This window comes from Callorhinus ursinus, unplaced genomic scaffold (genome assembly GCF_003265705.2).
Source record: "Callorhinus ursinus isolate GAN/ISIS: 27379988/994484 unplaced genomic scaffold, GSC_fseal_2.0 scaffold19, whole genome shotgun sequence".
In the NCBI taxonomy this organism is placed as follows: Eukaryota; Metazoa; Chordata; class Mammalia; order Carnivora; family Otariidae; genus Callorhinus; species Callorhinus ursinus.
The window spans coordinates 8,571,037-8,587,811 of NW_027397081.1; the positions used below are offsets into that span (position 1 = coordinate 8,571,037).

Here is a 16,775-nt window from a genome sequence, read left to right on the forward strand (position 1 = left end):
CACACACACACACACACACACACACACACACACACACACACACACACCCCACCGGCTGCTCTAGGAAGGAAACAGCGCGTGGCCCTATCCGACCTGTCTGGGCCAAAGCCGCCCAGAGGATCCGTCTCTCAGATGTCATCTTCATGAAGTATTCAGTGCGTGCTCCCTGGAGCTTCTGTGAGCGGCGGAGGCTGTTCTCCCTGGCATTTCTCTGCGTGCAGACCTCTGGGCCCAGATCTCTCTGTGCCTCTCCCACCCTCCTCTCGTCTCTCCGGGTGCTGCTGTCACCGTGTCTCTGCCTTCTGCTCTTGCCTCTCCATCTGCATCCCCAGAGGTCTTGTCCACCCTCTTCCAGCCCGCATGTGGGCCTCTCTCCTTGCCACTGTCGCCCCTGCCCGGGAGGTGAGGGCTCTACCCTTCAGAGGCATCCCACGGACATGGGCCTGTCTAGCTCTCTTCTGCTCTGCCTTCCAGAGTGCCGTGTGCCTGGGAAGGGAGAATCCTCAGGACTGCGGGAACCAGATGCCCTGTGCAGAAGAGCCGCACCGACCAGGGTGCCCAGAGGGTAGGGCCTGGGGCTGAATGTGCACTGGAGGAGTTGGGGACAAAGTGAAGGGGTGGGCAAGACGAACAGCTCGAGGGGAGAAACGCCTGGGCTGGGGGGTCAGAAGACCCTGAGCAGGGAGAGAGAATAGTCTGGGGTGCACCTACGGCCTCGGGGGGGAATCATCTGAGTACCAGAAGCTAAGTCTCAGCCCTAATCGCTGTGCGCCGGTCATTCTACAGGTGGGCTCTGCCCTGGCTCACCACCTGCTGCCTGTCCCCCCGGAACATTCTTCACCAGAGCGGGTCCCCACGACACCCCCCTCTGCCACCTCTGCCCTCGAGGATTCTTCAACCACTGGCCTGGCCAGGATGCCTGTTTTCCCTGTGGTTCGGAGGCCACCCAGCCAGAGGAGGGCAAGGACACATGTGTCTGCCTGGGGCCCGGCAGAGTGTTCCAGGTATGTCCTCTGGCGGTGGGACCCAAGGACAAGCTGCATTTCCAGGACTGTTTTTGGTCAAGTTCAGTTCAGGTGTAACCTGACCAGGGTTAGCTCAGGTTTCCAAGTGACACAGGGGTAAGATTGCCAGATAAAATACAGGGCGTCCAGTTAAACCTGAATTTCAGATCAATTACGGATCATTGTTTAGCATAAGCGTGTCTCAAGACTTATGCTGAAAACATATTTCTTGTTTATCTGAAATTCGAACTTAACATTTTTACTTGCTAAATCTGGCAACCCTACTCAGAAGAAAGGGCAGTCTGTTGTTCTCCACCATAACCACTCCCAAAATACACCCCGGCCCAAACCCTTCCAATTCGAATTTCCCTGTAAGCCAACAAATATGCATGTGAATCCTTCCTTTCCTGAAATTTCCTGAGTCTTTTTGACTAAAATGCTAGCACTGGCTGCACCCTAAGCAGCATCTTCTAGTTACCTTCCCTTCTCATCTGACTCCTCTCCAGCCCTGCTGAACCTTGACCTCCCCTCCCCCACCTCTCTTTTCTGGCCCATCTCAGGTAGGATCACAGCCAAAGGTGTGGTTTCTCACAACCAGGTTGCTCATCAACCAGCCACTCTTCAACTGCGTTTCCTCCCTCCCCAACCCACAGCCCAGTGATGGGCAGTGCCCCTGCCTCCCAGGCTACCAAGATTTTGGAGAGCCAAGGGGCTGTGTCCAGCGGGAACACGCGAGCTGCAAGGATGGGGCCACCTGGAACCAGGAGGGGCTGTGTTTGACCAAGGATCAGTGGAGTGACCACTGTGCCCAGGAGGTAGGAGGCATCTCCATAGTGCGCCCCTTGCACCCTGGCCCTCCACCCAAGAGCTCACAGGCCCAACACTCTAGCCCTCTCTGGAAACATGGAGACCTGCGCTCTATACTCTGAAGCTGGAGAGAGTTGGGGGCAGCATCCCCCAGAGAGGTGTCCCTAAGAAGTTTGAGTCTTTGTGCAGGTGTGTGCCACACCAGGAGATGTCCGTGGCTATGACCCAGGCCTGGGGCTCTGTCTGTGCTGGGAACAACACTCAAGTGGAACGTGTGGTGCCCTGTGCCCCGAGGGACAGAGACATGTCCTGCAGCTCAGCTGCTCTGAGGGCATCCCACGGATTTCCGTCACTGAAGGCACTGGGAGCCAGGTACAGTGTCTGAGCTTCAACCCCTTGCTGGGCTGGGGTTCCCTACACCAGGGCCTCTGCCTCCTAAGAAGGAGAATGCATGACATGCCTGTGCACGAGGTCCTGGCCCCTACTCGCCGACCCACATCATGGGCACAACCTCTAGGACCAGAGAAAAGGCCCCCCTGTTGATTTAATTTCATCCTATAAAACTCCTTGAAGAAGTGATTTGCTCATTAAAGAGTGGGAAACTGTCTTGGAAATCTTCCCACGTGAGCAAAGCATAGCACCCTGAGTTACGACTCCAGGTTACCCCTCTCTGTGAAGTTCTTAGACTATTGGCACCACCACCCCCCTGCATCCTTATCAGGACACTCAGGGCTCAAGGAAAGCCCTGTGCTCTCTCCACCTCCCAGCGGGGCAGATGTGTTACTTTCACCATGTCTTAAGGGGAGAGCTGACCCTGGACCTCCTCTTTCCCAGGAATTCTATCTTCTGGACAGGCCTTCCTCACCACGTGCTGTAGGCCATCCCTGCAACTCAGACCAAGGGCAAAAGCCTGTCCCTCTGTATGTGGTCAGGATGGATGGTAAGACAGCGGGACAGAGGGAGGCCACAGGTGGGCCCACGGCTCAGGACCACACACGGGCAAGCCTTGACCTTTCCATGGCATGAGCCTGGCCCCTTCAGGCAGAAGCTAGATGGTGATGGGCAGCTCCCCATGAAGGGACCCCTCGATTTTTAGAAAGTTGAATCCTGCCATGTGCAAATCAGAAATGGACAGCTTCTCTTGTATCCATGTGCTAGGGAAAACTCTCCCCCTAGGCCCTGCAGGTTGAGGGAGATCCCTGTCTTGCTCCAGGGATTGGGTTCCTGGGGCTGATCAGACCAGGTCATGAGCTGCTACACTCCCTTGGCCTGCTCTTCAGGGATCCCGGGCCCCCAGGCCACGATGCAGGTGAGCATCACAGCTGATACCTATTGCCTCTCCTCTCCCACCTCCACCAGCAAGAATCTGTCTAAAGGCTGCTATTCCTCATGTTCTGTATCTTGCTTGCCCAGGAAAGTCGAGCGAAGGACATCTGACCTCTTCTTGGTCAATGAGCCCCAACTCCACGCGCCATGGGGATCTGTTGCCCCCAGAGCCAGGCATCCGAAACCCCACAGTCTGCCTCCAAATCAATGATACGCTTGCCTTCCTGGTGACCCATGCGCATTACCCGGAGTATGACCTGTGAGTGTCCAGAGGACATAGCCCTGCCACCATCAAGGCGCTGGGGAAAAGACGCCCCGGTGCCTGTAGGTACCCCCAGGTGACAACCCACCGCCTCCTCTCTCTGTCCCCAGGGGCCACTTCTATAACACACTGCGGGGATTTGACTGGGGGCGCTTCCGGGCCCTCCCCGAGGAGTCCCAGCTGCACGATCGAGAACCCCACCTCTTTCTGCAGCAGTTCCAGCAGCCTGGGGTGTATGTCTTTCGTCTGAGCAGCAACAAACATCGGAAGATGGTTTGTCCCTGATGGTTGGCCTCATTTAACACACTAGCCCATCATTTCCCCCTTGCCTTCAAAAATACTGCCTGTATAACCATCCCAGACAGATCCCCAAGGAAGGAAACACTCAGGGGGTCCCTATCAAAGTTTCAGGCTCCCATAGCCCTAACAGGTAATTCTGGGGGTTCCTAGGGTTCCCTCCAACATGTGATGTATAGGGAAGGGAAGATCGTGAGGGTGAAAATGGCATGTGTATCTAAGGACCTCACAGTGTCCAAGCATCTCTCACAGCCCTCTACTTCATTACCCCCTCTTTCCCTACTCCCTCTTTCATCCTAAAGGCACACATCCCAAGCTCATCCGCACAGGCTTGTATCCACGTGGCCTGCTTATGATGCCACCACTGATCCAGGCGCAGTGTCTTGGTCACACACAGATTTAGCTCCTCAACCTGTCTGCACAGCTTCTAAGAGGCTGTGCCGGCCTCGCCCCAGAACAGGCATACAGCTGCTCAGTTACTTGATGTGAATTTGTTTCCCAGGGAAAACCCAGATTCTGCTCCCCCAAGGTATGCACAAAGATCTAAACTGCTTGGTTTGTGCGGACAGGCCCAGTGTCCCACTCTGTCCCCTTGCCAGTCTCTGGCAGACTGTGGGAGAAAGGCTGAACAGATTTCTTTCCACCCAGTACATCCGCACCCTCCCGCCAGGGGGCCAGTGCTTCGGAGAAGGACCCTTCGCCTCCACGACTCCCAGGCATCTCATCCAAACTGGCATCGCCAAGATCCCCAGGCCCCCAAAGAGGTCTGACTGGCCAGAAGCCCTGGGGGAGATGGTTCTGCTCCTGGGGTTCTGTCTGCTTCTTCTGGTGAGTAAAGCTGGACAAGTGACATCTTAACCCCTATGCAAGACTGCCTCTCCAAGTCCATGTAAATGGGCTGTCCAGTGCCCGTTTGCAGCAGGCGATCCAATAGTCGCTCAGACGCAAAAGTGACAAAGGTACAGCCTCAGGCCTCCAGTGATCAAAGTTCAGCGGGCGGAATATAGACAAGGAAACAAATGAACGTCAGGGAACATTAGGGGACTCTGGTGAAAGCCTGTCCAGGGTGTCTGGCTGCACAAGGAAGGAGCTGACTGCCCTTTCTTGGTGGGTCAGGACAGACTTTTGTGAAGAGGTGATCCCTGAAAGAGGCTTGAGATATGAGCCATGAGGCATGTGGTCCCTGTACTAACAAGGGCGTTGGAGAGCTGGGGGCTGGGAGGGTAATGGGCTTGGAAGGAGGGAGGGGATGAGAAGGGGAGGACTGTGTGTGAGGGCACAGAGTCATGGGAAGGCATCACCTGCTCAGGTAACCAAACGTGGGGGTGCAAGCACAGAGCCGAGAAACGAAATCACAATGGTTTCCTGGGCCCTGCTTTGTCCTCTACGCAGTGAGGATCCATTAAAACCTTTGAGCAAAACAAAACAAAAAATTTTCAAGCAAGAGAGAGAAACCCTGTAAGACTTTTACTTTCACTCTAGCAATAGGGTAGAAGACAAGACGGATTGGGGGAAAGCCACAAAGAGACAGTTGGAATAGTCCAAACGAGAGAAGATGAGGTGCTCCCGAACTACAGCTGAGCAGTGATCTCCCTCCTCCCAGGCTTCAAAGAAGATGCTTCCCCCTGTCCTTCACATCACCGCATTATGTATCATGTAGATTCAGTGTCACAGCCTGACCTGGGCCCGGAAGGCCACTCCCAGCCCCACCTTCAGGAAGCATCAGCAAGGATACAACCTGGATGCCTACACTTTCCCAAGAACTGGGGTGACATCAGTGAGGAGAGGTCCATCACATCAAGACTCTGATACCCCCAGGGTCAAGGGAGAGCATGGTGAGTGGCAGACTCAGGTTAGAATCCCAGAGTTCTCCCCAAATCCAACTGACCAGCTCCTGCTTCCTTTTTTCATGTTCCTAGGTTACTCATGGTTCCATTCTCCCCCATTCATTTATTCATTTGCTCAGTAAATATTTATTAAAGGCCACTCTATGCCAGACACCGCCTGGTTCTAGAAGAACGCAGTGTAGATGGGGGTAGACACATCTAAATAAAAACTTCCCAAGGGGTGCCCGGGTGGCTCAGTTGGTTAAGCATCTGCCTTCAGCTCAGGTCATGATCTCAGGGTCCTGGGATTGAGCCCCGCATCGGGCTCCCTGCTCAGTGGGAAGTCTGCTTCTCCCTGTCCATCTACCTCTCCCCCTGCTCATGCTGTCTCTCTCAAATAAATAAATAAATAAATAAATAAATAAATAAATAAAAGCTTTTTAAGGAAGAACTTTTCAAAAGAAAAGTAATATAGCTGTGTACAAAGTGCCCAAGTTAGGAGATGTCCAGCACTAGCTGGAGGAGCGGATCACAGAAGGCACTCCTATGTCACACTAAAGTGCTTCACCTTCTACCCTTGCTACTCAAAGTACGCTCCTCAGATAGCAACACTCCACCTTAAATGTGATTATGAATCACCTGGGGACCCTCTGCTGCAATGCGGCAGAGGTAGAACCTAGAATTCTGTGTTTCTCACGAGCTCCTCAGCAGGGCTGATGCTGCTGGTCCAAGCAAGACTGTGGGTAGACCATTGAGGATGGGCAGGAAGAAGATACAGGGAAGATCGGCAGGGAGGCTTAACTTTGCGTTTCAGGAGGCGAATCCTGCTTCCCATCCCCTGACAGGTGGGTGCTGGGAGGCCGAGGAGCAGGTAGACCTGGAGTGGTTTGACCCAGAACGCTTCTTTGCGATCCTGCTCAGGCAGTCCCTGTCGGTGACAACGAAACTCAGCCAGACCAAGGAAGAGGTAAGTGGAGAAGCTGAAGAAGAGAGCAGGGTTGAAAACGGGTTCATTGCAGAGGGAGCTGGTTAAAAGGATATAGAACCTAAAGAAATCCTCCATCTATCCATAAGGAATCAGGAAAAAGGAAAGTATCCGGGAGGGGAAATAGATTTCAGATTAAACTTAGGGCTGATTTTCAGAACTTTGGGCTTCAGATCAGTGATAATCTATTAAGACCACCGCTGGAGTCTCTCAGAGCCCCATTCCTGGTCCTCGGTAGCCCAACTGGAATGCATAAATTCAGGCCAGGAGGTGACAGGCGTCGGGAGCAAAAAAGAACACACTAGAAGTCCAAGTACGGCGTCTGGGTCAGGGGGCCTGTGGGGCTGCGGCGTCCCTCCCCCGACGGGCAGCAGAGGGCGCTGTGATCAAAGTGAGGAAAGCGGCCGCGAGGCTGGCGGGGCGCGGTGACAGGTGAACGCCGCCCTCTCCCGCAGCTCAAACTCCTCTGCCTCAATCTCGTGAGTGAAGTCCGTTCTCTGCGGCAGCTGTGGGGGGCTGAGCGCCGCATCCCAGCCTCTGCTGGCCAGCTTCTGGGGAACCCCCCGAGGGAGCTGCAACAGGTCGGGCTGTGTTCACCCCTTCCCACCTGGTCCCTGTGCCTAAAGGCGACCCCCGGAGCGCCCTGAGCCCCGCCCCCCGTGGCCCCTCGCCCACGGTCCCATCTCCCAGGCCCCCGGGCCCCCCCCCCACCCCCCATCCCTGAGGATTCCTCATCCCTTTGCCACTGCTGCCGGGCCTGCCCAGAATGTTCTGGAGCTCCCTCCCGGGGCTAGCCCCTGGGCAGCTGCTGGCCCTGGCGTCTGCAGCCCCCGGGCAAGGAGGCCGGGCTGTGTCTGATCCCAGGCTGCTGAGGCTGCTGCCAGGGCCGCGGAGGAGGAGGCCGGGCGCAGAGGGCGTCTGGCAGGCCAGTACGCAGCAAGCCTTAGTCACCAGCTGAGGCTCGTCCGCCAAGACCTGGGTGCCAGGCGGGAGCAGTGGGCCTCTTTCTGCTCCGCGCTGATGGCGGCTCGCCGGCTGCTGAAGCGCCAGGCGGCCTCCGGGCCCGCGAAGTCCTCCCAGGCGGGGCCGAACCCGGAAGGGTGTGTACCCGGTGCCTCTGAGTCGGGCTTGGTGAGCTCGGCCTTAGGGGAGGAGCCCGCGTGGCTTCGCCAGCTCCGGAGCTGGCCACAGCGGAGCGTCATTTCCCCATCCCTAACCGCGCTCCCCTGATAGGGCCTCCCCCATGCCGCCCACCCCCCGCAGGGAAGTCCCCCAGCTGGAAGCTGCGCTGGGCCGCCTGTCCCAGGCTGTGCTGCAGGAGGGCCACCGCCTGAAGGCCTGGGGCGTCCTGGGTACCGGCACTGGGGCCGAGCTGCTGCGGCCAGGTGGGTCCTGCTCCCCCGCGCCAGGGCCCCCCAGGAAACCTGGCCCTGCGTTTAGGGCGACAGGCCCTGCAGAAACTTGGCCCCTCCCCTACGACACCCTGCAGGGGAGGAGAAGGGCAGAGCAAAGTGGAAACCCCCAAAGCTGGCAGGGATTTCCGGTGCAGTGTGCAGGCAAACAGCTGGGTTGCCGAAGAGGGAGCCTCCTAAATGGGAGGAACAGGGTAGAAAGGAGCAAAACTGCCACGAAAAATGGCTTTACACATAAGGGAGCATTTCCTGGGAGCAAAAGCCTGACGCATGAGTGCAAAAGGCCACATTGGGAGAACGCTGGGCGTGCCTGGAAACGAAGAGTGGGAGAGGGTCCCCTTGGGTTCCCTGTGGGCATTCTCAGTTCTGGGAGTCCCCAGCCCCATCAGATGACCCCTGGGCTGTCACCGCTGTTTCCCAGAGTCCTTCTAGTCCCTGCCAGGCTGCAATATGATGCTATCCCAGTGTCATGTCTCAAGTGGGGCATCCTGGCCTGCACTCAGGAAAAGACAAGACACTCTGCTCTCAGGGGGCACTTGCTACTGGGGTTGGGGTGGGGTACTTCCCAACTCCTTCCAGGCACCAGCCAAGGGAGCCCCTAGCCTGCCCCCTCAGCCTCACACGCAGGGCTGAGCAGTCTGCTTTCCTGCCGCCGCAGCAGGCCCTCAAGGGGACGCCCAGGACATCAGAGTGAATTCTGTCACCGGGTTGATGGTCCCCGGCCCCAACTGTGCAATGCTTCCAGCCAGTGGCCATGCGGGGTCCATACCCCCTGGCTACTTCATCCACCCTGACACTGGGAAGGTGCTGCCTGAGGCTGGAAACCTGGGGTATGATCTGCAGGGAGCTACCTTGGTGCCCACCACTGACTTCAGTTCCGGTGAGACCCTGACCACGAAGGAGGAAGGAAGGTGCTCCCCGGGAGCACAAGGAAGGGAGCAGGGCTCTGTCCTTGCACCATGGGGTATGATGACGAGCTGAGCAGTAAACACCTTCTCCCCCTCCTCACTTGAACATTCTTGCTGCAGAAGGTGAAGGCTGGAGAGAGCCTCTCAGTGCAAGAAGGCTCTGCGGGGCCAGGGAGGGAGGCTGGCGTATCAACAGTACTAACACTTCCCTGTCTCCCTGTCCAGGTGGCGTCCGAACATCAGAAGCCGCCATCCTCCCCTACGTGCCCTACCCAACCTGTCCTGCCACGGGCTCCCCTCCCGCCCCCCACCTGCCTGTCCTGCAGCCAAGTCGGACGTCACAGCTGGGGGCGCTCATGACAGACCCCGCAACTGGCATCGAGGTGCCCGTGCTGGCTGTGACTCTGCATCCTCAAACCAGGCAGTGGCTCACTCTTGGGGGCACATACTGCAATCCTCTCACCAAGACTTTGGCCCCTCTAGAGCTGGGGGGCCCCATGGAAGACACAGTCACAGGAAGCATCTCGCCAATCCTGGGAGTCGGGTTGGATGAAAACACAGGTGTCCGGCAGACCTCGGTGCTGTGCTCCCACCCTCTCCTCTCTGCCCAAACTGGCTTCCCCAGCCCCCCAGCCCCCTACACCCCCTCCATGCTCTGGTCCAGGCTGCAAACCACCCCACACCCACCTTTCTACCCTTTATTCCCACTCTGCTCTTACCCCACCTGTGTGCTCTGTCCTGGCTTCCAGTCCCCCACCCCCATCGCTCACTCGGTCCGCAGGGCCTAGTTCTCCTTACGCCTCATCTCCCTGTGTCTCTGTTCAGTCCCCTTCCTACCTCACCCTCTGGGTTCCACTGCCAGGTCAGGTGCTTGCACTGGGGGGGCTACGAGATGCCTCGGGGAGCCTTATGCTGCCTGGTGACAGCTTTGAGGAGCCTCTGAGCAGGAAGACAGTCCGGCTGCAGGGAGCTTCTCGGCGAGAGGGCCAGACAGTGCCCCACATGGGAGGATCACAGGCCCTGCTGGACGCCAACGTGCTGGTGGCCCAGAGGCGAGTGATTGCCGTGCTCCAGAGCTACCGGGAGAGGCCGGGGTCAAGGACACAGGGGCTTCTGGAGGCTGCCATCAAGGACATGAGACAGGCACTGGGCTTGAGTCTGCACCATGCCCTGCAGCAGGCTCGGAGACTGGAGCGGCAGCTGGGGACGGCAGAGGCCATCGTGGCCAGTGGTGGGAAGATAGGTACCTACTGACCGAGACCTAGGCTCTTGGGCCCTGAAATTCCAGGCCCAGAATGGCCCGGTGCCTCAGTGCCCGCAGCTCGTAAGCTCGGGGATAGGGCTGCAGCCCCACGGGTCATGCATGCACGGGACCGAGGGAAGGGAGAAGGAGTGTGGTGGCTTCATGCCCGACCCCGTGAATGGTCAGCTTGAACTCTGCCCTCTGATCTCTTGCCAATCCCGCTGGGTCTTACACTTAATGTTTGTGAAGTGTATGTTTTCTTGTTATTTCAGAGGGCTCCCAACACCATAACATGTTATGAGACCCATTTTACACCAGGGAGTCTGAGGTTCCTCTGTCTCCCTTCTGCCTCCACTAATACAAGGATGGGCAAGGAAAGGAAGTAGGAGGGGCATCTTCCTGGAGCTTACCTCACTCATTCTTTCTAGAAGCTTCTGCCCATGATGTGACAAAAAAGAACCAGGGTTTTAGGTCAGAACTGATTCAAGTTTGAAGCCCTGCCCCACCATTCAATAACTCTTTGACCTTGGGCAAGTTACCAGACTTCACTCTGCCTCTGTTTTAACATCTTTAAAATGGGGATAAAAATAATACATACTTTAGGTTCCATTGTAGGACCAAATAAAATGTAATTTTTTTAAAGATTTTATTTATTTGACAGAGAAAGGGAACACAAGCAGGGGGAGTGGGAGAGGGAGAAGCAGGCTTCCCGCAGAGCAGGGAGCCCGATGCAGGGCTCAATCCCAGGACCCTGGGATCATGACCTGAGCCGAAGGCGGACGCTTAATGACTGAGCCACCCAAGCACCCCTAATCTGTAAGGAGTTCTTAAGCCCAGACTTCTGGTCTTAAATTTGTTCCCTTCTCCTTTAGCTTTTTGGTGTGACCTGGAAATTGTTCTCAGCCTCCCAAAAGTCCTGATGCCACTCAGTACCTTTCTCCTGAATTCAAAATGTTAAGTGAGGCCCCAGAGGAAATGCAGTCTTTGTAGGGAAGCTTCTCTGGTCAGCGGTTAGCCCTTTGAGCCTGGCACATAACCCTAACCCCCGTTCTCTCTGCCAACTCCCCTTGTGTTAGGAATGATGTGCTATCCTGGGACGGAGCTGTGGGTTCCAGTCTTGTACGGGATGGAGATCCCAGACCCTGAGGGCTCAGGGCTCATGGTGCCCATCCTGGGCATGGAGACGGATGGGAATTCAGGTGACGCCACAGCCCTGGCAGGTTCAATGGAAGATGCTGATGGCAAAGGTAGGAGGGAACTGGGGGCCTGTGAAAGCCCCAGGGGGGGTCAGGAATGTGACTTAGCCCTGGGTGAGAAAGCCCTGGAAAGCTCAGGAGGGCTCCCCCCCTCTTCCATTTACTCATGAACCATGGGATGGGGTCATTCTGACGCCTCCACTAGGGCTGCTGAGACCCAAAATAAAGTGCTCAGAGATTCCAGAACCCGAGGACCACAGGTCATTCATCTTCCACTGAGAAAATTGGGTCCTTTCCAAAACCAGCCCTTCAGAACCTCACCCTCAGGGTCTGTGGCCTCCAAGAAACCCTCTAATCCAGCTCAGAACCCCTCAAGGGTTCTCGGTTTCTTCGGCTCCCTTCCCACCACGTTTACCTCTTTCCATGACCACCTCTTCCTTCTTTCCCTCCTGCTTTGGCACAGGTCTTGTCCCAATCTCGATTGGGGCTCAAGCCATAGACCCCTTGACCGGGGAACCTGGTCCTGTCATTGGTGCTCAGACAGACCCCTCTGCCGGAGTGGTGGTGCCCATCGTCCAAGTGCTGGAGGCCCTGCCTCGGGGAGTGAGAGACCCTGGTCTGGTTCGTAGGAGCTGTTTATTCTATTTCTTTTCCCATTCATCCAGCAGCTGTGTATGAAGTACCCTCTAGGTTCCAGGCACTGTGTTAGGTGTTGAGATGCAGGAGAACTAGACGGGGCTCCTGTCCTCAGGAAACTGGTCGGCCATGGGTTCCAACCATGATCGTGGTTTATAAGGGTGTTAAGGGAGCACAGGGGAGGGATGTCCAAATCACATGCAGGAGAGCTCAAGGAGGGCTTCCCTAAAGAGGCAACACCTGGGCTCAGTCAGAAAGAGGCCCCGGGGGCCAGCAAGCACAAAGGTGGCGAGCGTGACACCACGACTGTCCTGGGAGGGTGAGAGGCGGCCGGCGAGGAAGGCAGGAAACAAATCACAAACTGCCTCGGGTGCCTGGCTGAGGCCCGGAAATGTGGCTTACCATGAAAGCCATGGGGAGCCACTGAAGGATTCTAAGTACACATGTGATATGATCAGATATGAATATTTTTAAGACTTTTAAATTTGGAAAATTTGGCACAATACAAAAAGAAAATAAATTACTCATAATCCTATATGTCTTAACATATGTAAATGAAGAAGCACAAGGTCCCTCCTCCCCATTGCTCTCCCCCATCTGCCATCAGCAGCCCCCCCCACCAGACACTGCTAACCTCTCCCCCTAGTCTCCCACTAAATGCAGCCACTGTTAATGGGTTGGCACATCTCCTTCCAGACATTTTTATGTGTGTGTATGTGAATATGTAGTCAGCATTCTAGAAAGTTCCTTCTGGCAGCCATGCAGAGGATGGATGGGAGCAGGGCCAGCCTGGAGCAGGAAGCCCCGTCAGGAGGTTATTGCAATAATTCAGCCATTGGCAGGTCTCCACGAAAATGGAAATGACGTAGGTCCTCCCATACATTCTCAGCCTGGTTCATTTCAGGAGCAAAGATGGATGTGTTGTAAAAGATTCTCATCAGAAGCCAAGACACTTTTAATTCTAGCCCCGACGCACGGTTTCACGTCGGAAGGGATGAGATGAAGGGAAGAGAACAGTTTCTACCTGCCCTGGCCTCGCCAGAGAGACCGGGCATTAGAAGGAGGGAGGAGGGGACAGAGATCTTGAAGCAGGTGCATGGTTATTATTTTTCCACCTACAACCAAGTCAACTGCCTTACCGAGCTTAGTCATGGACACCCAAGGGTGAGGGAGGCCCCTGTCTGGAGGAGAAGCCCTGGGGATCTTTAGCCAGACCCCAGGCTGTGAGGAGAAAAAGTGTACGAGCACCAGATAAGCTGGACATTGCAGCTGGACACCCTGGAGAAGGAGCTGAGAGCCCGGGAGCAGTACTGGCACGGCCAGGAGCAAGAAGAGATGTGTCTAGCAGAACGCCTGGGGCAGCTGAGCCACGAGCTGCTCTCCATTCCCAGCAAAGATGCTCGGCAGCAGGTGAGGCCCAGAGGTGCCACCTCACCATCCCCACCCTTTACCCAGACTACCCAGGTTTCTCTTGTAAGTGTGGAGCCTTTGTCCCCCCTCGCTGACCGCAAAAATGGAACCCGTCTCAAGGCAGACCAAATCCCAGGATTCCCTGGCTCCAGGCCCTAGACTCTGGTCACCCCCTAAGTGTCTCAGGGTGGAGGAGGAAGGGAAGGAGGGGGGAAGGAGGAAGGACCACCATGAGGCGGCCCAGCCCAGAGCTCCGGCCTTCCTCTCTGAGGCCCCTTCCTTTGTGCTTCCTGCCCTGTGCAGCTGAGGGCCGCTGAGGAGGCCCGGGCCGCGCTGGAGTCCTGCCACCTGCAGGAGACCGAGAGGAGAGCCAGAGCCCTGAGCGCACACAGCAGCCCAGAGCGGGGCCTGCTCTCTCAAGGTGGGACAGCATCCCCTGGGCCCAGATCCCCAGAGCAGAAATCTCCCGGGAGTGGGGACACCTCCCACAGCTGCCTCGTGGGGAGTCCCTCTTGCTCTCTGAATGTGCTCACCAGCCAGGCTCCCCCCGCCAGGCCCCGGCTCTGGTCTGGCGGGTTCCCCCGGCCCCAGTAAACCACTGTGCCTTTTCCTCTCCCTCTCGCCAGGGGTGGCGGCTCTAACGTGGCTCTTTTCTCTGCCCCCTGCAGCAGACAGAGAGGAGTGGGAGCAGGAGGTGCAGATGATGCTAGGCATGCAGGAAGTCCTGCAGAGTTTAGGACAGACAGCAGAAAAGCTCAGGCAGGCAGTGGGCCGGCTGCGGGGCCAGGAGCAGGAGATGTGGCTGCAGCAGCCTAGGAGTCCGAGCCCCCAGATCTGGAACCGTCGCAGGAAGGTGAGGCTCAGAGGCTGGTAAGAGGACCCATGCGGGATGAGCATATCCTCCTGTGTCATCAGATGTGGTTCTTCAGGGCAGCGTGATATTCAGGAATAGGGGCCCCAAGGAGCAGCAGATGGGCTGGGAGGGGAACAGGAGGAAAGAAGCTCCATTTTCATTTGGGCATTTCACTTCCTGTGCTCTAGGTGGTTGAGCATCTCTCTGATGAGTTTCAGGAGGTGGTAAAGGAGAGACTGAACTTTCTGGATAGGGCCCTCGGTCACCTGCAGTACCAGCGGGAGCTGAGCCGCCTCCACCTCTTGCACACCCAGGTACTGCCTTGGACTAGGCCACGGAGATCAGCAGGTCCAATTTAGTAGGGGCTTTGGAGAGAAGCTCCCAAAGCAGCCATGCGGGAGCCATGCATGGAACCAAGTTCTGGTTCTTTTGTCCTAGATTGTTGCCTCAGGCTCCCCTGCATGTTTGGAGAATTACCCTGGAGAAAGATTCTATGGAATGATCCCCACTTCTCTCAGGGCCCGGGCTGCTGCCTGCCCTCTCTTGATCCCCTTCCTGAAGAGCCTCACTGCAGCGCTAGTGGGAGCTCAAGGCCATGGCCCAGGCCGGGAGGACCAGGGGCCAGGAACAGGTAAGGCTGGTCACTCGCCCAACATTCCCTTCTGTTGTCAATGCTGATCACGACTGCTAAGTTCTAATGCTACAGTCAGGGCTCCTGGCACTATAAGAGTGTGGCCACGGTAGGTTCTTCGGGAAGAACATAGAGAAACCCAGTGTATTTGTTTTCTATTGCTCTGTAACAAACTCCCGGAAAGTTCTGTGGCTTAACACAACAAACATTGATTATTTCACAGTTTCTGCGGGTCAGGTTTCTGGGTGCAGCTTAGCGGGGTCCTGTGGCTCAGGGTCTCCTACGGGCTGCATCAGGGTGTTGGGCTAGGGCTGCAATCACCTCAAGGTTTGCCTGGGGAATTGAAGTTCTGTCCTGTGGTTGTTGGCCAGAGACATCAGTTCCTTGCCACGTGGACTTCATGGGACAACTTGCAACATGGCAGCCAGCTTCCTTCAGAGCAAGCAAGTGAGAAGGGGCCAAGAAAAATGGAAGCCACAGTCTTGTTGTATCCCGATCTCATTATTTGTGCCATATGCTATTCATTAGAAATGAATTCCTAGATCCAACCCACACTCAAGGGGAGGGGATAACACAAGGGCATGGATACACATCGGAGGATCCTGGGGGCCATCTTACAGGCCACCTGTCCCATCTGACGCTACACCTGGCTCTTTCTGACTTTAGCCACAGTCCTGGGCCCTTACTCCAACAACTCTCTTCTTCCCCTCTGTTCAGATGCAGATAAAGCTGACATCATGTGCACCTCACCACTCCTTTCTACCCTGAAGAAAGTAGGCGTCTGGTCCCAAGCCCGCAAGGAAGAAGCTGAACTACAAAGACAGGTGCATCAGCCACTAGGTAACCTCCTTTCCCTGGAGCCCCTGTTTGGAACTATCATGGCCCGCTGAAGGTATTTGATGGTGTGACCCCCAGGGACTAGGAATGTCAGAACCCTGACCTGCCAATCATCCCTTCCTCCCCACCCCCAACCTAAGATTCCCAAGGGCCTTTTCCATGTAAGGAATAAAAAATAGGAATCAAAGTCTTACTGTAATAACTTGGCCAATTTCAAAGGGGAAATCCTAAAGACCCTGTGCCTTCCCACTGAACACTGAATCTAAATCTTGGGATTTTACCCCACACGGGCCAGCCACATGTTACAAGGAGTTAATGGAAGAGGACGAGATTCAAGGAGACAGGCAGAGTGGACAAAGAATAGGAAGACCTTGCCCCAGAAAGCTAAGAAGAGTTTTACATTTATAAATGATTCGGGGGGAAAAGTGAAAAGAAGACTAACATTCTTATGGAGTACTTTGTAATATGTCATGTGCTATTCTCAGTCTTTGGATACGTTAGCTCATTTAATCTTTACAACAACCCAGCAAAGTAGGTACTTTTACTCATTTTATAGGTAGAGAAACTGAAGTATCTGAATAGGTCAAGTTAGTAGTGGAAAATCATGTTGCTAACAAGGAGTTCAGCTGGAATTCAGTCCCACAGCCTGTGCTCTTAACCTGCTTACCGACGTGAAAAATGATCCAGGACCAGAAAGGCAGTGCCTAAAGGGAGATGCAGGTTATTGTGGTGGTGAGTTCCCAGGAGGACAAATCACTGTGCTTCAGAGAAGCAAGGGAAGGCACTGCGGGGGAGTGAGACCACGCTTCTACCATGAAGGTGGGAACACTGAATTTGAACCCCAGTTTTGCCTCTCAGCTGGCAAAGCCTAAAATACTTACTTTTGGACCCTTTACAGAAAAAGTTTTGCTGACCCCAGAACTTAACTAATCTTAGTATTAATTGGGCCTCCCTTTGGGGGACACTAAGAAGAGTGTAGGCAGAAAGGTGGGTTCTCACCACCACTTCAACCTCCATTGTCTTACAATGATATTGACGTTATAATATTGAAAGCAATTTGGGGATGCCTGGGTGGCTCAGCGGGTTAAGCGTCTGCCTTTGGCTCAGGTCATGATCCCAGAGTCCTGGGATGGAGCCCCACA

At 55.4% G+C, this 16,775-nt stretch overlaps 1 protein-coding gene across 1 annotated transcript in view; it reads left to right on the plus strand.

Moving 5' to 3' along the window:
- The first annotated feature begins 360 nt into the window (after window positions 1-360).
- Window positions 361-16,775, plus strand: part of LOC112840426 (uncharacterized) — a 34,024-nt gene continuing 17,609 nt past the window's right edge. Inside the window, exons 1-24 of the mRNA XM_073904056.1 lie at window positions 361-402; window positions 475-565; window positions 889-1,004; window positions 1,565-1,819; window positions 2,988-3,120; window positions 3,225-3,396; window positions 3,510-3,672; window positions 4,306-4,524; window positions 5,357-5,531; window positions 6,368-6,489; window positions 6,963-7,088; window positions 7,372-7,607; window positions 7,771-7,892; window positions 8,578-8,799; window positions 9,053-9,388; window positions 9,690-10,070; window positions 11,147-11,317; window positions 11,730-11,887; window positions 13,172-13,312; window positions 13,616-13,733; window positions 13,981-14,165; window positions 14,354-14,479; window positions 14,604-14,796; window positions 15,514-15,636. Of these exons, the coding sequence (XP_073760157.1) occupies window positions 361-402; window positions 475-565; window positions 889-1,004; window positions 1,565-1,819; window positions 2,988-3,120; window positions 3,225-3,396; window positions 3,510-3,672; window positions 4,306-4,524; window positions 5,357-5,531; window positions 6,368-6,489; window positions 6,963-7,088; window positions 7,372-7,607; window positions 7,771-7,892; window positions 8,578-8,799; window positions 9,053-9,388; window positions 9,690-10,070; window positions 11,147-11,317; window positions 11,730-11,887; window positions 13,172-13,312; window positions 13,616-13,733; window positions 13,981-14,165; window positions 14,354-14,479; window positions 14,604-14,796; window positions 15,514-15,636 (4,126 nt within the window). The remainder of the gene's footprint in view (window positions 403-474; window positions 566-888; window positions 1,005-1,564; window positions 1,820-2,987; window positions 3,121-3,224; window positions 3,397-3,509; window positions 3,673-4,305; window positions 4,525-5,356; window positions 5,532-6,367; window positions 6,490-6,962; window positions 7,089-7,371; window positions 7,608-7,770; window positions 7,893-8,577; window positions 8,800-9,052; window positions 9,389-9,689; window positions 10,071-11,146; window positions 11,318-11,729; window positions 11,888-13,171; window positions 13,313-13,615; window positions 13,734-13,980; window positions 14,166-14,353; window positions 14,480-14,603; window positions 14,797-15,513; window positions 15,637-16,775) is intronic.